Source organism: Erithacus rubecula (genome assembly GCF_903797595.1).
Source record: "Erithacus rubecula genome assembly, chromosome: 4".
In the NCBI taxonomy this organism is placed as follows: domain Eukaryota; kingdom Metazoa; phylum Chordata; class Aves; order Passeriformes; family Muscicapidae; genus Erithacus; species Erithacus rubecula.
The window spans coordinates 57,488,228-57,516,088 of NC_136686.1; the positions used below are offsets into that span (position 1 = coordinate 57,488,228).

General features: G+C 40.2%; 2 protein-coding genes across 4 annotated transcripts in view; one reads left to right on the forward strand and one right to left on the reverse strand.

The window, feature by feature from the left end:
- Positions 1-9,699: 9,699 nt before the first annotated feature.
- LOC306800814 (uncharacterized protein) lies at positions 9,700-12,840 on the reverse strand. The gene is made up of 2 exons (XM_079303188.1): positions 12,411-12,840; positions 9,700-11,837 (listed from the first exon to the last, which is right to left on the reverse strand). Exons 1-2 carry the CDS (start codon positions 12,716-12,718, stop codon positions 11,660-11,662), a joined length of 486 nt encoding a protein of 161 aa, XP_079159314.1. The 5' UTR covers positions 12,719-12,840; the 3' UTR covers positions 9,700-11,659.
- A 228-nt stretch (positions 12,841-13,068) lies between these two features.
- PTPN12 (protein tyrosine phosphatase non-receptor type 12) overlaps positions 13,069-27,861 on the forward strand; it is a 70,014-nt gene continuing 55,221 nt past the window's right edge. For 2 of the 3 annotated variants that reach the window (XM_079303143.1, XM_079303145.1), the window contains exon 1: positions 13,070-13,416. In XM_079303143.1, coding sequence (XP_079159269.1) covers positions 13,318-13,416 — 99 coding nt within the window. In that variant the 5' untranslated portion in view covers positions 13,070-13,317. Of the gene's footprint in view, positions 13,417-27,861 lie in introns of all 3 variants that reach the window. The other variant, XM_079303144.1, reaches the window with a different exon arrangement.

The following is a 27,861-nucleotide window of genomic DNA, read 5'->3' on the forward strand; positions in this document are numbered from 1 at the left end:
AAATGATATAAAAACAGTGGTTCAAGTCAGAGAAGCCACATTCACTCCAGATAAAATAAGATATTCCAAGTAGGATTACCATTGAACACTAATTATTTCTCACTTAGAAATTGTCTGGCACAATATAGAGGAACTGTGTATTTATCTCAGATTTGGAGGTGTGCAGCAACCCTTTTCCTGGGAAATCTGACAGTTGTGCAATGACAGTGAGCATGCGCAGTTGGGAGGAGAGGCTCGACATATGTTAGAAACCCTGGACATTCCTAACACATTGGAGATTGTGGCTCCATGTGTAGAGCAGGTTTGATGCTCATCCAAGAAGTACAGCTGTATGTGCACAGTTTGATGGCACAGCCCAGAAATTCCAGTTTCATTCTGCAGGTGAAGCACAGATTACTTCTGTGCGCAGTGGCTCAACACTGACAGTGCGTAACTCCAATTCTAACTTGAATAATTGCATATGGGTAAGAGCAGTTTCATCTAGCTCTGCACCTTGTTTCCAATAGTGACTACCAAGTAAGTTTCCTGAGAAGGTTATAAGGGTCTAGAAGCCCTTCCCAAAATATATTTTGAGTATTTGCTGATTAGTAATTCTGTGACTTCCTAAACATTCCTAAATGTGGGCTTATATTGAATAGTCCTAGATGTCCTTTTGTTCCATGAATTTATAGAAATCTTATTTTGAATTCAGGTACATTTTTAGCATCCACAATATCCTGGCACAAACTCTATTGATCAATAATGTGATGAGTGAAAACACAGGTCCTTTTGTTTGCCTGTAGACTGGCATCTTCTGGCTTCATTTGACATCTTCCAGATTTTGGACTGGAAGAAACAGTTATTTCCTACTCACCTTATTCAGGCCACTCCTGATTTTACTGTTCTCTAGTATATGTTTTCTTTTTGCAAACAAAACCCTTAATCTATTTTATTGTTCTTCATCCTGTAATCACTCCCTATCTTTAATCATACTTGTTGCACTTATCTGTATCTTTTACGGGACTTCTATATCTGTCGTCAGATGGACACACAACTATAAACACTGCTGAAGATATGGATATGTCATATATCTATGACACAGACAACAGAAAAAGAATATTTTATATTCTTGATTCCTTTTGTAGTGATTTCTAGCAATGTTTGTCCTTATTTTACATTCCTCTATAGTGAATTTTTTTGCCTTGTCATTACATGGTAGGAAGTTCTTATATGAGTTTGCAATCAGCCATGGTCTGTGTCACTGACTAATTCAATGCCATCAGCAAATATTTTCATCCCTTTTTGACACTGTTTTCTGATCCCTTGTGATCTGTGTTGAGCAATGCGGACTCCATGTGTGATCTCTTTCTACTGTGAGAGGCAACTAATGCTTTACCTCATTTCTTCCCATCTTCTGAATATTTCTTCATGTCTGATTAGCTTCCTCAAGAGCCTCAAGGGAGGTAACTTTTTAAGTGCCTTCTGGAAATCCAGACAGATGGTATCAAACAGATCTGTGCTGCCAACGTTTTATTGACGTGTCAGAGGACTTTGGTAGATAAGTGAAGCACAACTTCTCTTTAGAAAAACCATACTGACTCTTCCTCATTGTACCATGCTTATCCCAATGTCTGCCAGTTCTGTTGCTTATTATTGTTTCTTATGTTTGAATCAGTACAGGGTATTAGTTCAGAGTACTGAAGGTCTGCCCTGCAGCCCTGCTTAAAAACTGGTATCAAGACAGTGAGCAGTAAGTTCAGCAATGGTTTCTCTGGGCTGTCTCTAAGGGAGATGAATTAAATGGATACACAATTAGGCAGCTGGATCCCTGCCTTTGAGGTACATGCTGGAGACAACTCCAAGATGCTGTGCTGTGCTCTGGCATGGGCTGAGCAGTGCTTCCAGGATCACTGCATTTCAGAAGCCTCTTCATAAAAACCCTGCTGAGTGTTTGCTCTCCTGTGGATCTCCACTTCTTTGAGCTATATAGAAGACAACCATTCATGTTGCATTTAGAATGAAACAAAGCAAAACCAAAAAACAACTGAGGCAACATGTAGATTTGCACTTAACCAGAAATCAGGCTTTTCAGGAATGGTGAATTTTGCTGAGCATATTAAAAGGCTGTTTATTTGGTTATACCAGTTTTACAGAATGTGACTGTCGACTTGACTGGATTTGTATAATGCAAGTAAAGGCTAAAATTAAAAGCAGATTGAAATAATGAGTACAGATAACTTTGTGAGTGTTTCATTTTAGTAGCTGTGTGTGGACCTCAGAATATTTTGGCTTTCTCTATTTTTGTATTTAGTATTCAAAGCATTCAGACATGCTATTACCTACTCATTGACTGCCAGATAGATTATAGAAAAAATGATAAGTGGTTTACTATGTTAAAGGCTGCTTAGTTCTCAGTTGTTTAGGAGAAAAATAATGTAATCCAAAGAGTTGCTAATGGATTCTGCAAGTATTTCCAATAAGACAGCCTGTATTTATATATAGCAGATCTGATCTATTAAATGTTTATTCATTATGTATCTCATTATGGGAGACTTCCTGGCTGCTTAGTAGAATATCCTTCCAACACACTGACACCATACTGATTTGTAAAAAATACTAACAGTCCAGGCAGTGTGTCTTTCACAGGGCTGTAACTTCAAAACACATTAGTGGAAGAATTTTGCTACTTATTATTTTTGTACATTGCCTGTGACTATTGCTGTTGTAAATTAGAAATACTCAAGTGTGTTCTCCGTAATGAATACTTTCGATCTGCTTGATGCTGTCTGTAATGAAAGGCACAACTTTTATCTTTCTTGCTCTGCCCACATGCTTATGCCATTGTTTCCTTGATATTAATAATTTACATCCTGTTAAATTCTTCGACAAATACTTTGAAAATGTATAGTATATGCTATTATACCTCATGGTGATTTTTATCTTGCTAATTTTGTTTCTGAAGTTTCATCACTAAAGGAGGGAAAGCCATTCTCTATTTATAAGCACAAAGTCCCAGAACAATACTGTCCAGGGACTTTGTTGTGTTCACAGCCATCCAGATGGCAGTGAGTGTGAATTTTGCATTTGGATTGAGATGGTTAATATTGATGTGAAAACAACAAATCCCTCCATGTTTGCAGAAGATTGCCTACTAACTATGCATCTGGTAATGTAGCAGGTATATAATTTATTCCATGTACAGAGAACATGTTGCATTTAGAAAATGTAACCAAATAGAATGGTTTCTGACTCTAATCAAGTAGAATTTCTTCTGTGATGAGTAGAAATTGATGCTTGCCAGAAGTACAAATTGGAAGATCAACCAGGAGCAATAAAAGAGCAGTTTCAAAGTTAAATAATTAACCGGCAAACATACATACAATCAATACTGCAAGCAAGTTATGTAAATGCTGAGGTTGTAGCACTTTCAAGAGTGCATGCTTGAAAATTATAGTTAAATACATGTGCAAAATAGTTTTATGACTCATTTATTCAAGCAACTACTGCATTTTTGTACATAAGAGCTAAAGAAGAGAAAAGGATAATTTTAAAAGAGGAGCTTGATATTAGTTTTCTTCAGTGTTGCTGAAATGTAACAGCTGCATTGTGTTTTACCCTCATTCTTTGTACAGATTTCCTTTTATCACAACTGAATCGATCTTGTCTTTCGCTTTCCATTTTGATTCGTATTTACAGATTATCCACTTTAGTTTGCTATGAAGCTAAGAAGCCCAGAGTCTGTACCATGAAAATGGAACAGTTTTAACTACTGGAAGTCTCATGCTAGAATCTTTGGTTTTCTGGACTTGTTTGTTTTGCAAGTGGAATTTCTCAGAACTCAGTCATGAACACAGGATCATTCAATGGTACTATTCATTACCTTCATTAATGATCAAAATAACAATATGCTAATGAGCTTTTTGGTGGCAGGAAGCTAAAGAAGGAAGAAAGGCAATCCTTGGGGACCTTAGGACTAGGAACAGGATGAAAGTTAGAGTAAAATCCATTGCACTGGAGGGTAGTTCCATTACAGGCCTTGTCAAAGAGTTTGCATTTACACCTTCTCATAAGCTTCTAAGTGGTACCAAAATCCTTTCCTCTTTCTAATGGCAGTCACTTAAATTCTACCTCTGCCATCCAGGATATCCTTCGTGTGTCTTCAGGTCTGAACTGTGACTCCTGAACCACGATGTTTGGCTCATAGCCAACTCTGTCTGGGTTTTTCTCCTTCCACAGCCTTCAAGTTTTTAGGGAAGTTCTACATTCAGGGGGAGAAAAACCTGGGCACCTGTTTTATTTACTTATCCAACATTTCCAGTGGTCCTGAGGTGACAAGATTGGAGCACATGGACTGTTTTCTCAAGAAAGAGCCCTCCTTGAAGGCTAGGTCAGTTGGCTTACTTGCTTTCTGGGTTCTGTTATAGTGTCACGTAGTCTGTGGCAATGCCAAAGCTTTGGTTAACTCTTAATGGAAGGTGCTGTGCATGGTTTGGGTTGGAAGGGAACTTAAAGATCATCCTGTTCCAACCCACCTGCCATGGGTGGGGGCACTTTTCAGTAGACCAGGTTGCTCAGAGCTCCATCCATCTTGGCCTGTGCCAGGGATCCACAATTTCTCTGGGCAACCTGGTCCAATGTCTCACCATCCTCATAGCAAAGAACTTCCTTCTAATATCTAATCTAAACATAACGTCTTTCAATTTGAATCTATTCCCCCATATCCTGTCACTACCTGGACTTCTAAAAAGTCTTTCTCTTGTAGGCTCACTTCAGGTACTGAAAGACCACAGTTAGATCACCCCAAAGCCTTCTCTTCTCCAGGCTGAATAAACCAAATTCTCTTAGCTTTTTCTTGTATGAGAGGTCCTCCATACCTCTGCCCATCTTGGTGGCCCTTTTCTGGACTCACACCAACAGGCCCATGTCTTTCTTGTGCTGAGGACCCCAGAGCTGGATGCAGTACTCCAGGTGACAATAATGACAGCCACCCAATAGAGAACCTTTGGCCATTCATTGCTGCTGTTCTCAGGCAGCAAGCACAGCTCTGGGAAGTGACATACTGCTCTTGCTTACCAGCAGTGAAACTCTAACTAAAAAGCTTCCTCCTGTGTTCCCTTATTTTCCTTCAGAATTATATCTAGTCATTGTGTCTTTTAGCCTACATCCTCAGCAAGCAGATACAGAGGTTAGGGAAGGTTTTCAATAATCTGGAACTTGGTACATACCTAATCTTCCCCATCCAAGAATGACTGATTCATCTTAAAGAATTAATTTGGCTCTCCAGCTATGAAGAAGACCCTGTTAGAAATGATGAGCAGTTTATGGCATAAGAGTAGAGCAGAAGTATAGCTTTTCTAATATATAAAATAAAGATGATTGTGATGAAGAGATACTTTGTGCTGTAAAGAATATACTTGAAAAACAGAGAAATAAGAAAAACCTCCCAGAGTTATAGCACCAAGGTTTTGGAATAGTCTTCTAGTGTGGCCAGTGAAAGCAAAAAATATGGTTTATTTAGAGATGAAGCTTGACAATGTTATTAATTGGATTATATTCGGGTTTACATGTGATGGTAGGAGCTTGGACTTGGTGACTTTTGCTGCTCTTTTCCAGTTCTTACCCTATATTATATTCACCTATTCCTAAAGTTGGAGAGCAATTTGGCCTAATTTCAGCAGTCAGAGAATTCATAAGGAACTTTAGACTGCTGAGGAACTCCCAGGGAACTCCACATGATAGTCTTGAAGACAGCAATAGCATTAGATAATACTCTTACAAAAAACCAAAACCAGTTTCTCCTTCTTACTCTGTGTGGGCTGATTGAGAAGCCCTTATTCTTCTCAGAAGGAGATGGCTCATCAGTTCTAGATTTCAAAGTCTGTATTTATTTATTCTTATGATTACATTTTAGCTTACATAGAACTTCTTTCTGCTTGATTTTTTTAATCTGTCGATATACTTATAGATCAGTTGTATCCCTTTTCAATCTTCATCTCCAACTCCTTATTATTCTCTGTAAAGAGACTTTGCATTGCCCTTCTCACACTAATAGGCCCTCTGAAAGTTACTGCAATCTCATTACTGACATACTGAAAATCAACACTAAGACTTATTTTATTTGAATTTTTCTATCAGGTCTTGAAAAATTCAAGTTGAAAAATGAGTTTACGGAGAGAACTGGCTTTCCTACCTCTATTCAAACTGTTTATTTTTAGCTAAATATTAGTGAATATGGAAGCAGTCCAGTTTACATCCTGGTTTGATTTCCTGTTTACATGAGCCAGTCTGGTGTCACCATCATATTTCTGGACCACTCTGGAAGCTTGTGTGCAGCCTTCCTTCCACCTCTGAGGAGAGCTGCCCTACACAATGGAACTATTGTTGTGTTCTCTGATAATGAAATATGAAAATTGTTGGACACAGTATATACTTGGCTTATGTCACTCTGCTGTAGTGTGCAGCAAAGTATATATAACAGCAAACCTTTCATTGAAATGCGAGGAGAAAACTCACATTAGATAATAAAGTTGAAACTATACCCATATTTGTTTGAAGTTAATATATAAACAGATCTGGTCATATATAGGGTGGCTCCCTACAGTATAATGTTTGTGGGCTTTAGGGGGAGGGGTGTCTTTAGTTTTAATTTTTTTTTTCCCTTCCCATCTGGTTTTGTTTCCCAAACTATAAAGCTTACTATTTCCCCTAAGAGACAATTAGAAATACTTTTTTAAAATCTACAAAATAGTTGAGAATCTGAACTGGCTGTTATGACTATTAATGGTGATAACAGCAGGCATTTCACAGAAGGGACTCTTAGGGAGCTCAGTTTCACCACTCCACCCAGTGCTTTAGCAGTCTATGTCCTTCTTAGTATTTTAATAGAATTTTCAGAATAAAATGGAATAGTATGTGCATCCAGAGAATGCTCGTAACCAGGTGAAATAGCAGTGTTTAATAATTTAGCTCAGATTTTGTCTAGAAATTTTTTGTTTTATTTTCAGTAAAGATGCATTTTAGAGAAGTAGGAATACTTCAATGTGTACTGATGAATGTAAAACTAACCAAACAAGTCTAAGGTTTGTTTAAGGATGATACAAATATTGCTATGCTAATAGATAAGAACCCTGAAATAGAACTGGTTAATTCTTTTGTTCTCGAGGCTGATTCACAATAACTGAACAAGATAAATTAAGCAAAGCTCATTCAGCTTTTAGTAACATTTTGGATTCATTGATGCAAAATTTCACACCAAGATTTTTTTTCCAAGGGATACTGCAAACTTCATTTTTATTCAATTACCCATTTCAAAATCACATTTTGAATGAGTGCCTCCCATTAGAACATCCAGATTCTTCCCTGGTGTCTTTTAAACACGCCAGTTTTTAACAATGCTCTTTCTGATACTTGCAGGCAAAGGTTTGAGAGCACAGATAATGTAGCATGGCCTGTGCACAGGCTTACCTTCTGCTGCTGCTATTTCCATTTCAGATGTGCTGTGGCTGTGCCTGGGGAATACCCTGGAGGAAAGCTTTGTCACAGGGAGGCAAATGAGGTTCCCTGGAGCAGAGGCAAATGAGGTTCCCCAGAGCAGTGCTGCAGCTGGCCTGCAGCAGCCCACACCCATCACCCTGGGTCACAGGCACTGCCCAGGCACAACACAGAGTTCAGATTTTAATAGTCAATTTTAATAAGGTCAAAAGATACAGATGGAAAATGGCTCCTGATTTTCCTGATCCAACAGCACAAAGCAGGTCTCCTACTGCATTAATAGTGACATGTATAAATAACAGTTATTGGGCCTCTCAGGGATGGGTTTACAGTGAGGCTATTGAGCAGCAACTATCAAAAGGGGACACAGCAATTAATTTGAAAACCACATGGTATTTATTTTGATACTGTTAAAAACTTACAGAAAATCTTGATTATATTCTGAAATGTTCTTTTTTTTTCCACTCACAAAAATCAAAGAAGTACCTCAGTCAACAAGCTTAAAAAAAAAAAGAAAAAAAAGCAGAAACATTTGAAGTCTGGACCGTATTTCACAGCTATTTCCTTTTTAAAGATGGTCATGGTAGAAGATTAAGCTGATGATCATAATGCACACTCTTATTTTTGTTTCAGTTGTATGCTAGCAATACCTAAAAACCACTTTAAACCCCAATGCTGCTTCAGCAAGTGCTGCAGCAAGAACACAGTTTCCTCTATATACTAAAACTGTGTTTGTATGGGGTGGAGGACACTTACACAGGATTCCAAAATATGCACTGATCATGAAACTCAGTAATTCTGGTCTAGAATATTTATTATCTGCATAAGAAATGTCACATTTAACTGCTTTTAGCAGTATCACATTATGAATCCCAGAAGATGGTAAATAAATAAATAAAAACTAAGCAAGCCAGGTAAAATTAAATTGTAGTAGGAGTATTTTCAGGGGTAATTACAGGAGCCTGTCATTGCTGAACTGAGAGTAATAGAGGCAAATGTCAAGAAATCCAGCTGTCACATGGTATTTAATGAATATGAATGGAACATATTATACAGACACTGATCAAGTCTTTATGACTCATTTAAAATGAGATTAGTTTCAGGTTTAAATCAGAAATTCAATTTATTTCTAGTATACAAAGGATACTATGTATCTTACTCAAATCTATTGTCCACAATGTGTTTTTACAGATTAGAATTTTGAGACTCCAAGGGGGTTGCTGTCTTTTAGCTTGTTACTTACAATCTAAGTTGTTAAATTGTAGCTGAAGATCATCCAGAGAACTTGATACATTATTTTTATCCTCTTCGGAAACAAAAGTGACTAAATGCCGAAATGTTTCGAGAATAAGAGTATACAAAAAGTATGTGATGCTAATCTTTCCTGAATGTTTCATTTAACTATTTTCAACCAGCATGAAACATTTTGACATTTGTGGAAAGACACGTTGCATTTCAGTTTGTCAGATCAAAGACAAATGTTTCGCTTGGACTTAGTTATTATGTGTACCCTTGAGCTGTTCAACAGCTTCCTGGCATTTATACTCCATGCTCCAGTTCTTTCATGTGCTGAGTCCCTAACCCAAGTTGTGCTGCCTTCAATGGTAAAGGCTTTTCTGCATCTGTAAGTATAACAGTGCATTGTTTTTGTCGGAAAGCAGAAAAACATTGGCAAAATTGTTTCCTGTGGAAAATGTAACTTTTATAGAAGCAGCATTTTTCCATTGAAACACCACATTTTTAGAAAACTTCCAACTAACTGCACTTAAAATTTATTTCAGGAGTGTTATTTTGAAATCTCTAAGTGCTAACATTTATTTTTTTATCCGGAATAATTTTGATTACAAAAACTTTGCAGATACTCAGTATAGATAAAATTAGTTGAGCTTTCATGTATAGGATATATTGATAATCATTTAATTATAATTTCAGTATTACATTAATAATTATACAACACTATTAAGTATTATGGTGCATTATAGTTCTTTTGCATTATTCCAAATATTGAGTCTGCAGATTATTGCAAAGGGGAGAAGAAATTGGTGACAAAGTGAGTGATCATTGTAATGTAGTCAAAAATTACAAGGGATACACAATGTCTTGTTTTGCTGGACAAAGGAGGAATTAAAACTGTAGGAGGTGATGCCTTTACTCAGAGTTGTAGGGTTCTTTCACCATTCCCACCCATCCCAGTTCTTTGATTTCTTACTAAAACACACTTTTGGGTAGATATGCACTGGATTTTGAACACAACTGCAAGCCACAGAGGCATTGAAGCCAAACAGCTTTGATGTGAGCCTATGCTCCTTCTCAGCTTGAGGGAAACCTCTGAAGGTTGGTAAACTGGGATGTGGTAGTCCCAGCCACTGACTGGGCAGCACCATGGTATGCAGGCCAGGAAGCACATTTACCAATTTACACCATGTTTACCTTGTGGGAACATGAGAAGCCACTTTGAAACAGAAAAAACTGTCTTCCTTCCCTGCAGCAGCTGGAATGGTGCACAGCAAGGCAAAATAAGATCATAGCAGAGAAGCTGTAGGTGATTTACTTGCTTTTCTTCAAGGACCATAGTTGTATGGATTGTTAAGACAAAACTAGAATTTTCTTCTACAGGTTTGGGTTGAAACTTCCTGTTCTATCTACAGGGTGAGTAATTCACGCTATGTGTCTGTTTTTCCGCCCCTGTCCTACAGCTACACAAATATGCAGTCACGCACACGTGCTGCACTGGTCAGATGTCTGGGGTTAACCCAGATAGTGGGAGCCTCAAATCAAAAGTCTGAGTTAAAATGCTATTTTTGCTGCTGAGGCTTTAGGTGTCTGTTCATAGCACAGACATGACACAACCTCATGCAGCATTTGCAGGGCTATGGGAGATAAAAGTGGTGCTATTTGGTTTGCAGCTCTCACAGGTGCAGGTCCAGATGCACAGACAAGCAATGCCAGGCACAGTTCTCCATGCTATTCCTAATGTCTTCATTTCATCTATACCTTTGTTTTGGCAAGTGACACATGCCTGGTTTGGGGGCTTTTTTTCTCCTGAGACTCTGTAACCTTCTTATCAGTTAAACCAAATGAAAGACCACGGTTACACTTGCTGATTTACAACAGTTTTATTACAGTTCAATTGCAGATTGTGAATGAGGCCAGACTGACAACTGGGTCCTTTCCATGTCAGGCAATAATGATATCAGATTCATCATGATCTCTCTTTTCCTCCTCTAGAACTCGGTTGTGTGAATAAATGAAGAAAACCATATAACATTCCAGACTTCATTAATTGGTTGTGTAGTCTCAAGTATTACTTTTCTGAAGTTACCTGCCATCTGGCACTGGGAGCAGGTTTGCCAGGACAACTGCTGAGCAAACAGCAACCTTCCTAAGCAGATGGAAATCCAGCGAGGTGACATGGAAAAACTATCTGATGATCCAAGCCCCAGATATCTTTGTGGTCTCTGGTCTCTCTCTCTCTTTCTATTTTCTGTCTTTTCCTTTAAAGCTGACTTTTGGTTTTGTAGAAAAGGAGGTTTGGAGAAGGAAAAGGAGGAGGAAGAGAGGAATTAAAACAAGAAAAGCAGGTCTCCTTGCAATTCTTCAGGGTCAATTGATTAGCTTATTATGAAAGCTGGTGCAAAGGACATGGAGAGGAGACTGACCTTTGACAGCAGATGTGTTTGTGTGGAGCGCTTAGGCTTCACTAAACGTCAGCACAGAACTGATGCCCTTTCCCAGCTCCTTCATGTGTCCTTATGTCTCCTGTACATTACTTGATGAACATGAACAGCTAAAAAATCCAACCCCTTAATAAGATGCTGAAGTCTGCAGCAAGTAATGTGAAACTGTTGAGTCTCTCAATTTTCTGGCCTACCCCTCTGCCAGAGATGACTGTAGCAGATGCAGAAGATGTGTGTCCATGCAGCAGCAGCTACAGTCCAGGCTCCTACACCATGTCTCAAAACTTGCCTCCACTAGGAAGATGCTGAGATGGTAGGCACTGAATTGGACTGAGGGTGGTAATGTGCCACTGTGCTTATTCTGGTGTGGAAGTGATATTGTTTGGCAGCCTTCTAAAACAGTAATATCTCACACCAGTACAGGTAGACCATGCTTTTTGTAGGTTTCTTTTGGTGACAAAGCCAGGTTAATGGAATGATTAGAGAAGAAAACACATCAATTTGCTATGGACTTATATTGCAGCTGACAGTTCCCTGAGCCAGTTCGATGTCCTGTCTGACAGGGGTTGTGTTGGTGTGGCTGCAGGCACCACACGCTCCCGGGGCAGGGAATGAGCAGGAGAGGACGGGCGATTGGGCAGGAGTGACTTAGCCAGGTTATGCCTCTCAGCTTGGACCTTTACCATCGGCCTGTGTGACAGTTTTACTGCATCAACAGCATCACTCAAGGCCATGGAGACAGATCTTCCTTCACCTGTAAAGCTACATTTTAAAAGACTTCACTTGAAATATTTATTAAGCTACAAGGCTATATATATACACACATCTTTACAATTGCTTTGCCTTGCTTAAGCAGAAGTTATAAATGTCACCAGGACACCAAATATGAAGAAACGTAACTTTTCCATATAATGTTAAGAATGAAAAAGCAGATCCTCCAACACTATGTAAGGCAGAGATTTTAGAGTACATTAAGGCGCGGGGTGCCTGAGCCTCTCGCTGCGGTGCCGAGCGGTGCGGGACCCTCTCCCCGCCTGGCACCGGCCCGGAGCCCGCGGACACCTGCCGGCGGCACTTCCATAACTCAGCTCCGCCTGCGCACGTTTTTATTAAGTAAATCTATCTATGCATCTATCTATCTACACATATATACATATACACATACATATTTGCACTTCATAAAAAATATACACTTACAAATATATATATATATATAATTATTATACAAGCACACACATGCATATATATACTTAATATAAATACATACAAATACGCGAGGAGCGGTCCCCGGCCAGGTGTCCGCGCCCGTCCCCTGCCCTGTCCCGCCCCGCCATCTTCCCGCTGCCCTGCGTCCACGGCCGCCGCGCCTCGGCACCGGCACCGCCGCCGCACGGCCCCCCGTCACTTCCCACGGCTGCGGGCTTCCCACCCGGGGCGGGACCCTTCTGATGCGGGAGTTTCAGTGGGATGCTGCGTGACCCCCAGCCCCGGGACGCGGCGCTGTCGCGACTGCATGTCCCGACATGCCGCTGCCTCCCGGCGCGGCGCTGCGGGCATCCACGGCCGCCCATTGTGCTCCAGCCACGGGAAACCGCACTCCGCTACGCTCAGCCTCCCCCCCCGCGCGCCAAGTGGTCCCTTCCAGCGCTCCATGAGGCGCCCTTCGGGCGGTCCCATCCACGGGAAACGGGGGGGGGGGGAGCGGCGGAACGGGCGAGGTGCGGAGCTCAGCGAGCGCTCCCTCGAAGCCCGGCCGGCCGGTGATTGGCGTGCGCGGCCGCCAATAGGACAGGGCGGCGGTCGGGAGAGCCAATGGGCGTGGAGCACCGCTGGGGTGGGGCGGGGCAGAGCGGAGAGGGCGGGGCGGGGCGGGCGCCGCGCGTGCGCGGGGTGGAGGAAGGCGGGGCCGTGTCGTGTCCGTGTCGGCTGCTCCAGGGAGGGTCGGGCGGAGGGAGGGGAGGATGGAGCGGGCGGCCGGGCGGCCGTGAGCGGGGCGGGAGCCGAGCCAGAGCGGAGCCAGCAGGCCGCGGGCAGGCCCGGGCGGGGGAGAGGCGAGGCAGGGAAGGGAAGGAAGGCAGCCGGGTGACGGGTCGTGCGGCGGAGTGGGCTCCGGGCGGAGAGCGGGCGGGCGGCTGGGGCTCCCGCTCCGCAGGGCGGCCGGCGGGGCAGGATGAGCCAGGAGGAGATCTTGAGGAAATTCATTAAGCGAGTCCAGGCCATGAAGGACACGGACCACAATGGGGAGGACAACTTCGCCAGCGACTTCATGGTGAGGGACGGCGGCGCAGGCGGGGCGGGGCGGGCGGGGCTCCTGCCGCCCCCCGGGTCGGGGGGGTGACCGCAGCCCCTTCCCCATCCCCCGCCAGAGAGAGGGTGCCGGGCCGGGCGGGCGTCCATCCCCGGGGGTGACCTGCTATTGTATGCCCCGGGGCTCGGCCGGCTCCCTGTGCCCACCGCCGCTTCGGAGCTCGGCGGGGGGAGGGAGCGTGTCCGCCGGGATTCAGCCTCCTTCCTGCCCCCCAGCCCCGGGAGGTTTGTCACCGCGCCCCTTCCCCGCTCCTGCGGAGGTGGTGGTCATCGGCTCTTGCAAAATTCACCGGGTGGCTCCTCGTCCAGCCGCCCCGCTGCTTCCCTGAGAGCATAAAGGGGACAGAGGCGGTGCGGGGGGGGCTGCGAGCGCTTCCTCGCCCTTGCAGCCCCTTTTCTGCAGGGTTGCCGTCTGTGATGTCAGCTGGGGATAATCGGGCACTCTTCTCCTTCTTCCCCTTTTATCTGCCTCTGTAGCTGCCTGCTTGAGATTTCTCTTCTTTCCGAGGGGATGTGTTAAATGTATTGATAGTCCTTGGAGGAATATTCATCTTCCCTTCGCTAACATCTCCCATCCCCCATCGCAGCCCTGCCTGTATCCCTCGTCCTTTCTTCCTTCCAGATCAGTTCACCGTCAGCCTTTGGTTAACGTGTGCGCTCGGGGAAAAAAAAATCTATCAGAGAATTAGTGCTTTTCCTGGTTTATTTCAGCCGTTTAATAGGGCTGTTACAATATCTTGGGAGTTTTGTCTTTTGAACTGGTTGTCTGAGCTGTGAACAATAATTTGGATTGGGCAGATGTTGCTGGCACTTTCCAATATCATTTAAATAATGTCAAAATGCAATTTGACCCACAGAAGAGCTGAAGGAGAGCGGGTCAGTGCCCTCCGTATCTCTCTTTGTAGCTCCTTTTATTATGCGTCGCTCTTCGGGATTAAAAGCACATCGTTAGCCCTTTAAGCTGTCAGTCTGTGCTAGTGGTCTGGGAACAAAAACAAAATAAAAAAATCTGAATGCAAGTGTCGCATCGGAGATTGTCCGAAATGTGGGGAGGAGGCCGCGGATGTTGCGCAAGGCGGAGGGGCGTTGGGAGCGCTGGCAGGTCCAGCGGTGGAAGAGGAAGTGGACTTTGGGAAGTAGCGAGTTCATCCAGGGTGGGGAGGGAGCCCGTGGGAAATCGGCCACGCTCTTTGGGCAGGATTTTGCAAATACTAAAAGTATGCTGCTGAAACATCTGAGCGTGTGGGAAAGGAAGAGAGAAACGTGTGAAATGAAGAATGGCGTTGGAGCGATAGGACCCTTCTAAATCTTCACATGGGAGTTTAAAGGTTACAGAATTTGACAGAAGCTTTTCATTAAGTGATAGTTTGAATAATATAATTGCTATTTAACACGAATTGACATCTTGCCTTGCACTGATGAACCCGTTTTGTTCATGTAAATTATACTCACTTTACAGAAAGGCTGGCCTAGACTAGTGCAAAATGTGGGACATTTTTAATAATCTCTATGTTAAGTACTTTGTTCTAGATCTCCTAATCCGCCTCTACCGTTTCATATCTGATAATTTATCCTTGTGTTTTAGCTCTGTTTTAGTCAAATGATATACAATATGTATTTTTATCGTCCTTTCTCGGAAGCAGTGACCCCTCTGTATGGAAAAATAATTATTGTTTCAATTTCTCTATTTGACAGCATGTTGTTTCTGTAGCTTTCAATGGTATAGGCAGTGAGTTTTCCCATTGCTTTCCTGTAGCAGCAAGAAAAGAGAATATGGGTAAAAACGGGAAAATAAGATTATAGGAACTAATGGGCAAGACATTGCAGGAGAAGGATATATTACCTGAAAGAGTGTGAAGTATTTCGGGGAGAATTGTGTTGAAAATTTCTCTTGTCCTCTTAACACTTTGTATTTCAAACTTTCATATTTGACTTTTGTATTGTAAATAATAGGAAAACCAGGAAACTAGGATCTTCAGTTCTAATATTCTCCTTTATGTAGTAAAGCAGACATAGATTAGAGGACAAGAATCACAGTTGCTGATTTTTTAAAATTTTTTCCCTATGAGTGTATTGGGGTATTTTGGGATTTTTGGGGTATGTGCTTCAGGGTGTATTGGCTATCTTTACAGAACCATGCTTAGGTTCTCTTTGAAATGATTAAAAAGGAAGAAGGAAAGAGAGGTAAAAAACATATAGTGTTCAGTATTCTGTTCAGTTAAAGGATCAGTAGAGTTTTTTTGAGGAGTGAGAAGGGAGGAAGTTGTGTTTTCTCATTTAAGTGCAGGATGTTCTCTGGCTGTTAAATAGTGGCAAGTTTGGGGAATAGGAATTGCTGTTACTCATCACTTCATTTCCAAGTCAAAATGGAATCTAAAATATGAAAGGAATAGTGGGTGAATGCAAATGAAAACAATTCTTTACCTTTAGGTCTTTGTTGCCTTTGAATGTGTTGAGTAATAGGCTTAGAGAATTGTATGTAGGCCTGAGTGAATGAACTAAAAGTACGTGCTGGGTGCAAGGAGTGCTGGAGGAGAGGGTAGAGAAGCAAGAGGTGTGCACAGGTAAGCTGATAAGCCTGGCTGATTGCTATTGAAAGTCCAGAGTGTAGATGACTAAGACTGCAATTTAATAATGCCATTGACATACCTAGAAGCAACTCCTGCTTGGAAGGTGGAAAGTTGATTATTACCCATTCTACCACTGCCTCCCCACCTCCTTCTGATAACAAGATAAATTCTCTAATCTGGGCAAGTTTGTTACTGGAAATCAAATGTATTTAATTAATTGGCAATAGGAAGTAAGCAGGACTTTGGTAGATCACTTCAATACTCTGGGCGTGCACAGTTAGGATTAAATGAAGTGGATAGTTTGAAAACAGGACAGACATGTCTGTAAGCCTTGCCAGTAATCAACTATATGTGGATATGGGCAAGTGGGCTTTTTCCTAAAATAATATAGGTTAGGGTTTTGCAACTGTGGTTGCAGTACATCCCAGGAATATACTTTTTCCTGGGTTTTTGCTGACATTGCTATTTGAGTAGAAGGAAATAAATATAGATTACTTCCTCTTGGTGTTTCATGCTGTATAAATACAACCAGCGTGGTCTAGGTTCTGATTTTTTTTGTAATGAACATGTGTCTTACATCAAACAAGGGTTGGAAGTCAAAGTTCTGTATGGAGGAAAAGAAAACAGTTATTCTAGAATTTAGAAAGACCTTGATAAATATTATTTGCTGATTTGTTTTTAAATTTCAATTTACCTATAATTAACACATTTTTTGTATTCTTTCATTATAGTAATGACAAAAGCATTCTGACACTCTCTATTGTTTGATGTAGGTTGCTGTTGTTATAGGAGACCTGAAATATTAATAGTGTGAAGCTTTACCTTCAAAAATCAGATATTTCAGTTGTTTTGTGGTATATGACAGTCTTGCTTCATCTTTTGAGTTATATATCTGGCTAATCTTGTCATGTTGTCATGGAACGCTGTGTATGGCGGGGAAATTTTTTTTTGTTTGTTTGGTTGGGTTTTTTTTTTGTTTGTTTTTTGTTTGTTTTTTTGGGGGGGGGGTTTTTTTTTTTTTTTTTTTGTTTTGTATACTTTGGAGGGGACCCTCATCTGCTGTTTGGAGGTAGTGGTGTCAAAATGATCTTGTCTTAGATCATCAGTCTAAAAAATAATGATTTTTTTTTTTTTTTTATGCCAAATTCAATATACCTAGTCACAGTTCTCTTTATACCTTTCATTCAAGAGGGCTTAGGTCACTAACTCAACTGAATATCGTGTGTATATCTGTGCTCTGTTCAGTTTATCTAAACTGAAACTTTTAGGTTTGGAAACAGCAAAGTACTCAAGATACTGTTTTCTGAAGTATGAAAGGAAATTTGAATGGTTTGAATCAGGTAAAAAAATAATATCTATGTTTTTCACTTCTAGTTGGTTTGGTTTTGGCATTTTTCTATTTAAGCACTTCTAACTGATTGTTTTGTAAAAGTGCTGTTTAAAAAAATGGGAGATGGATGGTGCATGACTTCTAAGGATAAACTGTAGCTGATCATAGGAAGTGCTACACTTATAAAACTTGTTATAAAACATGCTTTGTGCAATTTTTGAGGCTTTTGTCTTTTTGTCTTTTTGGTGATTTTTTTTTTTTTTTTTTTACGATTTTGCACGGTTTCTAAAGTGCCTAAAGGCTGCTTAAAAGGAATGAACAGTCTACACTATACTAAATCACTGATTAAAACCACTGAGATACATAGTGAAAGTCCACATACTGATGCCAGTCATGACATAGATTTTGTTCTGGTTCTGGAACAGCATTAGGGATACCAGAAATACCTATTCAACTGTAGCACTTTAGAAATGCTCCTCTTAAAAGCTTGTCTGTGTATTAATGTGCATTTGCATAAGCCTTTCTGATTCAAATACTATTAGTGCACCTCTTGAGTATCTGTGAAGATGTCTTTCAAATTTATAAGGCAGGCATACAGTCTGGAAACTTATAAAACATTTATCTTTTTTACTATCTCTGCTTTTTAAATTTTTTTAAGATCCCACATTTTTAGAATTGATGTTTTCTAGTATCTATTTAATGAGTTTTGTGCTTGTAATATATTGTTAGAAACACTAATGCTTTGTCATGTGTTATAAAATGCATGCTGTCTTTTCAAGAGATGTTATTTGTCTGTAAAGTGTAAACTGGGAAAAATGCTTTGGTAAAATCAACTACATAGTAAACTGTTCATTGAAATTTGACATCCAATATTTAATTGGTGTAAATAGAGGTTTGCATTGAATTCTTGTAAATTGGGTTATTTTGAAATCAATTGGGTTCTTTTGAAGTGTTTGGAGCACTTATTTTCCCTAAAGTGAGACAGGAGTAATTGCCTTGGAGAAAATGACCTGTAAGTCAGTTGTAAGTGTTGTACAGCTGATCAGTTATAAGAAACTCTGCTCTTAGCAATGAGTTAATAGGTCATAGGCAACTGTCACTTTAGATATGCCTTGTGCATTTTTATAATTTCAGGGTTAAATAATGGATCTGTTAGTAATCACCTTTCATATCATGCTTAAGTATGCATGTAAATGTATTTTTAACGTTTTGTTTCCATTAATTGTATTTCAGTTGTAGGCTGTTAATTTGTATGTGGGGGGCACACCCCAGCACATTACTTCATTGCCTGTGGTTACAGCCATCAAGACCATTCATAAAGCTTCTACCTGGATCAAATCTGGTTGGAGCAATGTGACTGAATAGTCATTTCAGTAACCCCAAACTTCAGAGGCTTCTGAAATTTTGTGAAATACTGTTAATTCAATGTTATATGAAAATACAATTTTACATGAACAATCATTCAGTTTAAATATTCACTTCTTTTGTCCCCTTCTGAGGAAATGAGTGCTGTTTCTGTTGCTTCCAAGATGCCATTCTGAATTTTCACAGAGGCAATTGAATACAGCCACAAAGCTCCTGTAGTGACCCTGAGGTATAAGAACTTGCAAACTCTGCCTGAAATTGCTGTTCTTTCAGTACATGAAACTAAACCAAGTCAGTTAGGCAATGCTCTGGGTTGTGTCAAATAGCTTGTGTGGTAATAAGTTCTGTTTGCTCATTTTGCAAAGACAGCAGTGTGTAAGTCTACTCTTCTCATGGTATAAAGGGTCGTGTGTGGATTTTGCAGAATATTAAAGAATTGTTCAATAGGAGCAAATGGTAATTTTGACCTTGCACCTCATGGTATACTACATGCACTCAAAATAATTTAAAGAGCTATACTTAGATATGTCTAAAGATACATATCAGTAGATACCTGTATATGGATATGTGACCATAATTCATCAACCTTTAATCTGTGGTTCTGTAGCTCCATGTACATGCTTATGTATTTGTATATGCTTGGTTGTGTGTCTGTGTACTACTCTGCATATGTGTCACTGATCTGTAGTATGAATTTCTTGGTTTGGATTGCATGAATTTCTTTAAAATTGCAGTGGGTTCAGGTTGTTTTTCCTTGATGCTGTTATAGCTAAATATAAGTTATCAACTTTGCAAGCAGGAGAAGGTTAAGCAGATATTCAGATTATCTAATGTCTGTAAATTTATTGATCATGAGTGCAACAATAGTATGAGGCTTCTATATTGATCTGTTCAAGCCATTGGTTTGTAATAAACAGAAATTATGTTTTATTTTCTTCAGTGTTACTATTTAAGATTAATGGATTTTCCATTGTGTACTGCAACAGTTTGACTATGGTATACTTAGTACAAAGGACTTCTTGGCATAGGGAAAATAGTAATGCATTTCTTAGTGCTGGGAAAACTTGAAACTGTACAAGTATGTTGGGTATACATTTCTAGAACTGAAATCAGATGGTAGATAATGATTTTTTTCTTGGTCTTACAGAACAGCCTTCAGTCAGGGAGAGGCATCAGTGTTAAAAGTCAGATAAGGAGCCGAGTAAAGCACAAGTGAATTAGGTAGGGCAGGAGCTCTTTGTGCCATTAGGAAGTGCAGTGTTTGTATCCTGGTGTTTTCCTCAAGCTGTTGTGCTTCACAATTGGCATGGTTATGCCAGCACAGACTTGAATAACTCAGCTCTGTGTGTTTGCCCTGAATGAAGCGTGGACGTGCATTTCTGTTTCTTTTAACTAGCACGTGAATGTTGCAGGGAGATAAGCTCTTTGTTTTCTTGCTTCATCTGACAAAAAAAAACCCTTGCTAATATAAACTTAACTCATTAATTTTTTTGCTCAAATTTGAGCAATCAGAATGTGTTTATGAGAGGGGAGCAGTCAGGTATGGCTGTGGAGTTTTGGATCCAGAACCTGGAGCCCCAAGAGCAGCTGTAATGTTGGAGCTGTGTCCAGAGTCCCTCTGCATCTTCAAGAAACTAGATTGTGTTCAGACCCAATATTGCTGAGACAACGTGAGTGCAGAGCCAGTAGCTTTGCTAGGGAAGCTGAGAGTGCAGCAAAGTAAGGAAAGAGTTGAAAGAGTGAAGAGCACAATCCCTCTGGGTTGGAAGCTGTTGTTTTAAAGTAGCTCTAAACACTGGTGTCAGGATGTTTCAGTCACTGAGGTTTGCATAGGAAAGTTACTGCTTGTGTCCCTGAGGACTTTGTTCTAGCTACTCTTTTGTCATCAGCTTTATAATGAAAAAATTCTTACACAGCTAAAAAGATCAAGTAGAGAAAAATGTTTCCCAAAAGGTACCAGATAAATAGAGGTATAAATGGATGACCTAGTTTAGTTGACCTAATTTTTGCTCTTATCTGTCCTGCTACAAGCCAATACTTTTATTTCTTTAAAAGACAATTTTGTTGGTATTAATTTATGGGAAGACTTAAAGGCAATATTGTCCTAATGGAAGTGTCTTGTGGAAGTAAAACCTGGAAGAATTGAATTATCAGCTCTAAAAAGTAGCAAGGCAGTTCCTTCAATGGGGGAGAATATCTGGTTATTACAAGATGACTGAAGCTGTGAATGGTGTTGCCTCATGGGCTACACATGTCATTAGGAACAAAAGCAAATAAAGAAACATGTTTCATTCATTCATATTTCTGGAAGGAAGCATCAATAGTTTTGAAGGAAATCCTGCTTCTGACAGTTAATTTTCTGTATTAATTTTACTTCTGAACTCCCTTAGTTCTGCAGAAAGAGTAAAATTACCTAGTGTTAGGAATGTGCCAAGGGTAAATACATGAGTAGACTGGGAGTTTTAAGTGCTGTATGGATTGGTTGGATTGTTCTATTTTTTATTTGCTGTGATTTGGAGAAATCTTAAGGCAGTTGTTAAAGGTGTCCATATAACTTGTGTTCCTTCCTTTTTGGCAGAAGGGCTGTGCACTTCATTATTTTACATGTTGGAGAGCAAGCCTTGATTCCTAAACATTATTGAAATTCATTAGTTTTAATTGCCTGATCTTTGCTGTGATTTTTGGTGTCTAAAGTCATGGTTTGGAAAACATCAGTCTCTAAGGGGAAATTAGTGTAGTTAAAACCATAGTGCTTTAAAGAATGGATGTACTACTTTAATCTTTCTTTTAGTTATGACACTGAACTTGTCATTTTTAAAAAAAACTTTTTTACATCAAATTCCTTTGTATGTAGTCTTGTAAGGTGTAGCTGGGTTTGTTTTTCTAAGGTCAGGGTACAGTGGTGTCCCCTTGAACAATTTTACACCTTGCTTCATTTGTCCTGCTGTCTTGTCATTCTTGCTGTCTCACGTGGATGACATCTGCTTTTTGTTTTTGTTCTGAAAACACACAGATGTTTTGTACTCTTTGTGGACACAGGAAGAACAGCTTCTATATGGATCAATGGGAGAGTGTGGTTTTGGGGGTCTGAAGAGGTAAATGACCATCCTTCAGCTGTGCAGTGGGGCTGCTGTGGGAACAAGGGGCCAAGGCTTTTTCCTCTGGGCACCTAATACAATCAAAGAGGCTGAAAGGAATGTGGTACATGAGTGATTTCTTATGTTCCTGCTTTTGTTGAGGTTGGGCAGTCAGCAGCTCTGCTGTTGTTGCCATCCTTGCTATCTTTCTTATTTGCTTTAAGGTCAATATCATGGATAAAGAATTAATTTATTGTGCTGAGCTAGACTAATTCTAGATTCTGATTCAGGCACATTTTTCCTGGACTTACTGGCATGATTTCCAGCTCCTTGTCACAACTGAGAGTCTCAGGGGCCTGTTCCAGAATTTTCATATTGTTTTCCAATGTTGATTACATTTTAAATACATTTTGTCTTCCATTATGATAGTATGGCATTACTTTTATTCTCCTGGTAGTTCTTGGAGGACACTGCTATCTTTGAGCAACTCAGTTCCAAACTGAAAGGATGTTTCATAGGTTTCCTGTCCAAGTATTCAGAGGACTTGTCAGTGTAGATTATGCATCCTGTTGAAATGACTGATTGCTGTGGGAACTGCACTGCTCTTGAGAAGCCTGAATAGTCTTCTACTCTGTCCTAAATGTTTCACTTCTTATTTGATTGTTTGACTCTGTAATGGGACAGTGTCTTTATTTCCTCAAGTGTGTGAGCAGCATGTGTGGTACTCGGGTATAGCTTCCTACTTACACAAATGTTCTTATTGGATTAGTTGTCCAATAGTTTCACTGCACAAAACTGAGACATCAATTAATATAAAAAGCAGAACAGACAGAAGAACAAATGATAGGAATGTGGACAGGCTGGGTTGGAAGTTGATGCCTGGCTGCTCTGTGAGTGAGTAAAATCAATCATGGAGGTGTCTTAGTGCTAAATGCATCATGTCCTGCATATTTGGAGTGCACAGCTCTTTTTTCACTGTTTCTACACATGCAGAAAATAAGTCTTAATTCTCCCTTTATTTTCTGTTTGAATCTTTACCTTCATGCATGGGAAGCAGGATTACAACTGGAATGCTTTTGTTATTACTTACTCCCTTATGTATATTCTGATCATTTTAGCAAATAGGTAATTGTTAATTGAAATGAATGCAGTTGTCCAATAGGAATACTCAGGGGAAACATTTAGCTCAAAATAAAGCTGGAAAATGAAACAATGTTCTGGAGGGAAGGGCATATGTAGGTTAGTTGAACTGCTTCAAGAAACTAAGAATTCCTGCAGAGTAGAATTAATTATGAATTGCCTATAGGGCAGCACCCCTATTGCACAAACTGCTAAAGGAAGGAAATAATCTCTTAGATACAGATAGCTCTAAGTATTCAACAGTTACTTCTAAGATTTAAATTTAGTAGTTTAGGTGGTTACACAAAACTGTGTGGATTTTTATTGTGACTGTAAAATTAATTTTAAGTCATTTTCTTTGAGATTACATAAACAGAACTGTGATGTTAATAACTACATGTAAATGTTAATGGAGAAAAATTTTAGCAAGGTAGAAAGGACTTGGAAAGTACTACAGGCACACACACTGGAATTTGCTTTAGGAAAGAAATATGGTGTTTTATAGATGCTTTATTTTTCTTTTATTTCTACTTCATGAAGACTAGGCCCAGAAGGGAGAAATATGTTTCCTTTAATAGCTCTTTGCTAGAAAATTGCATTAAGTGCTACACGGGCACTTAAAGCTTTGGACATGAGTCTGCTTTTCAAACTGAATGCTCTGAAGTAAGTTGTTATTAAGCTGCAGGTTAAGCCCTATCACAATCTTTTATATTTTCCTTATAAACAGAAGAACTTTTCCTGAGGCTATTGCACAGAACTGCTGTGGAAATTGCCCTGGTGTTCTGTAGTAACACTGTTACAGTTGCTTCTTCGACCGGTGCCATCTATTTTGTTAATATTTTGACTAAGATGTTGAAATGTGAGCTTTCATTTCTTTTCCTTTTCGTGGTGAAAATGCAGCTTGCAAATTGTCTGAGATGTCAACTTCCTATTTTTGTTGTTGTGAAAAGAGCAGGTGAAACTGTGGTTATATTTTTTACAAATTATACAAATCTATAGCCTGTTGATAAATAATTTAAAGTGAGAGACCAGTAACATTACAAAGTCAGCAAGCTGTTGCCATAAATCAGTGTTATATCCTAAAGGGAAAGAATATTTCTTTCTAAACTGCTAGCTAATTCTATAACTAATTCTAATATGGAATAGCCTGAGTATGAGCTTGCATTTGGTACCTTTTACATCATTATACACAGTAGTACATTTGGTGCAAAGCTCTACAACATGTCTTTCTGGCATAGCAATTTAAAAAGCATTAGCACTGTTTAAATTGGTGATCGTGTGAAAATGAAGCCAGCATCCTGTTTCTCCAGCCTTACAGCATACATAATGGGCTTCCCTTCCTGTATTCATAGAAAAAATATTCCCTGTCTGGTACAGTAAGATGATATGATCATCCAATGAAAGTATGTGGATATAAAAATCTCAAAGATGATGTCTTTAGCTCTTATGGAGAAAGGTAACTTCCAGATGTACTAAGTGTATATGAGGTGAAGATATGTTTAGAAATGAGAAAAGCAGCAATGAAGTAACAAGGGAATTCAGTGAAGGGATATAAGTAGGTAAAGGACTGATTTCTTTCTAGAGGCACTACTTTGGGAACTAAAAATGATTTTTTTTTTTTTGCTAGGTAGGGGATCATGGAGGGCATGTCAGGAAGGCACTGGAATTGGCTTTTGTAAATAAGTGCAAAAATGAGTTTGTTCTATTCCTTGATTGCCATGTGGTTTATTTTTTATTGGGCTGTTGTATTGAATATTACTGTAACACCCCCAGAACTAGATGCTGATTTAGGAGTTTCCCAAATTGTGTTGTGATGGTGTAGATCGGATAGTTTGCATGGAACACCTGAATAAGATAAATGATAACAAATCAGACAATATTTACGTATTATCTTGGGGCTTTCTTCCCCTCCTTCCAGATTCTTTTTAGTGTGGTACTGGAATCTGATGTTTACTGGTGACAGCTGAGAGGATGGAATGTTGTTCATATGGAATTGTGGCTGTATTGGTTTTGCATGGCCTGATTTTGGTACTGGGTGGGGGCTGCAGGAGTGACATCTTTGAGAAGCCACCAGAAGCTTTCCCCACATCCAACAGAGCCAATACCAGCAGCTCCAAGAGGGACCCGTTTTTGGTCAAGGACAAGCCCATCAGTGATGGTGACAGCAACTCTGGGATAACATATTTAAGAAGAAAACCCAAGAAAGTTATTGTGCAGAAATAATTGCAGCCAGAGAAGAGCAGAGTGAGAATACCTGGGAGAAACATCCCTGCAGGCACCCAAGTCAGTGCAGCAGGAGGGGCAGGAGGTGTTCCAGGTGCTGATTCCCCTGCAGCCCCTGGGGCAGCCCATGGTGAGGCAGCTGTGCCCCTACAGCCAGGGAGGTCCATGGGGGAGCAGAGATCCACCTGCAGCCCCTGGAGGACTCCACCCTGGAGCAGGTTGGTGCTTGAAAGAGGGCTGTGACCCTGTGGAAAGTTCACCCTGGGTCAGATTCCTGACAGGAAGAAGCCCATGCTGGACCAAAAATCCTGGTAGGACATGGGATGCTGTGGGGGACACAGCATGTTGGAGCAATCTGTTCCTGAGGGACTGCACCACATGGAAAAGTGACCTGCATTGGAACAGTTCATGAACTGTAGCTTGTGGGAAGGGCTCATGCTGGAGAAGTTCCTGGAGAACTGTCTCCTATGGGAGGGATCCCATGCTGGAACAGCAGAAGGACTCCCCTCCCTGAGCAGTGGCAGAAGAAAAACGTGATGAACTGACTTTCACTCCCATTCCCCATCTCTCTGCTGTGCTTGAGAGGAGGATGTAGAGCCTGAAAAAGTGGAGGGTTGGAGGAAGGGTGTTTTGGTTTTTTGTAGTTTGTTTTTAATATTTGTTTTACTTCCCATTATTTGTTAGTAATGAATTCAGTTAATATCCCAAAGCCAAATCAATTTTGCCTGTGTTGGTTGTCAGTGGGTGTTCTCTCTCTGTCCTTAACTCATAAACCTTTCATTATATTTTTTCTCTCCCCTGTCCAGTTGCAGAGGAGAGGGGGAGAGTGGCTTTGGTGTCCACCTGGCACCAGCCAGGGTTGACCCATCACAGCAGCTTACCAGTTCTGTGTTCCTGAGCTGCAGATCTGTTTGGATGGAGATCCCAACCTTCTCTGCTTCCTGTGGTTGGTGGGTTAGTGGGTATATGATTATCATATGGTGTGAAAAGTACATAAAATCTCTTAATTTACCAGCTGGGCTTGAGAAACCCTTAAAATTCACAACACATCTTCCATAAACGAAGTTATCCAACTTTTTTCTGGAGGTTATCTTGAAGGCCATGGGGGATGGATTTTTGTGGAAGAAAAGACAGAAATGCTTGCTCGTGTGAGCTTCCTCTTGTATTCATACTCTTGTCTTTGACTTGTCTTTAGCTTATTGGATCTAGCTTCTGGACATTAGATAAACAAGATATGCTTCAGGAATTCTGTATTTATATCAGCTAGTTGTTGAATCATTCTGTGAAGTGTGTAGTTTTCCACTGGGCATAGTACTTCTGTCAGATCTTATGCAAATTGCTACATGTGTTTTTGAGCCATATCAACTCTGATCTGTCTTGAATGTTTTAATTCTGCTTCCCTCTCTATGTTGTGATTCGAATTTACTAGGTTGTTTTTTTTTTTTTTCCCAATTCTGTTTGTGCTACCTTATCCCTGGGCTGCTAAAATGGTTTCCTTATTTTTCTAAAACCTTTGGTTTTTGCTGGTTTTGGATGACAGAAGCCATTGCATGATGAGTGGGAAACCATACGAATAAGTTTCATACAGGTCTTCAACTTTGCCTCACTTCTAGACTAGAAGCTCTTCAGAACAAGCATTAGCTTCATACAGGTTGTGATGGTTTTGATGAACTGAAAGTAAATTATTATCTATAGTATAGTTTGGTACCCTTTTAAGCTGTGTGAGTATTGCATGATCGATTGTTGGATTATAAGAAAGTAGTATATCTGTGGGGGTTTTGTCTTGTTTCTTAATTGACTGGTTAAAATAGAACTGGCTGGTGTATTTGGGTCATGGTTTTAAATTCAGAATAGAATAGCTTAGTCACACAATTTATTGACCTTGCTATCCTCTTAAAGAGAAAGTTACATTTATAAATGTTACCTGGTTCTGATAGTCACTATTTTTTTAAAGACTATGGACAATGATATTTAACCAGACTGGTTTAGCTGTTCTTTGTAAGAATCTTCATGCAGTGTCCATTATGAATTTTCCTATTGGGGTTTGTTTATTTCACCAGGAATAGTATTTCAGGGTTTGTATTGGGCCAGGTAATACTGCTTAAGGATCCCTTTCCTCAAAAGAGGCACTGTAGTGTTGAACTGTTGTCTAAGCTTGATTATTACAGAGATTCATGGAGATCAAAGCCTAATTTGAGTATTCAGAAATAAATATTGAGTCTTGACAGCTACAAGGAATGCAGTCAGTATTCAGAGGGAATAGCAGTGAGGCTTGCAGTGGGGCCAGGGTGCAATCTTCCAGTAAGTGGTGTACTTGAGCATGTTCACATCCTATGCTATTCACCATAATGCATCTGTAAGAAGCACTTGCATCCTGATAAGACATTGTGATACTTCACTGCTCCTGTGAATTAATTTGCTTTGGCTGTAGAGTATGTGTTTCTGTATTTTGCATTTTAAAGCCAGGACTTAGCAATCCTGTATGTCTCATCCTATTACTTGTCATGCAATTACTGTCTCTTTAGAACAAACGTGTATTCCTGTCTGGGCTTATTAGCATTAATAGCTGTTCTGGTTACCCAGTGGAATACTGATGCACAATGCTAGAAACTGGGAATGAGAAGAAGGTAGCCTTTAAGGGAAATCACAATGGAAGGATTAAAGAGGGCATTGCTTTAGGAAATGCTACTGTCCATTCAAGCCAAATGGCACCAGCAGATACA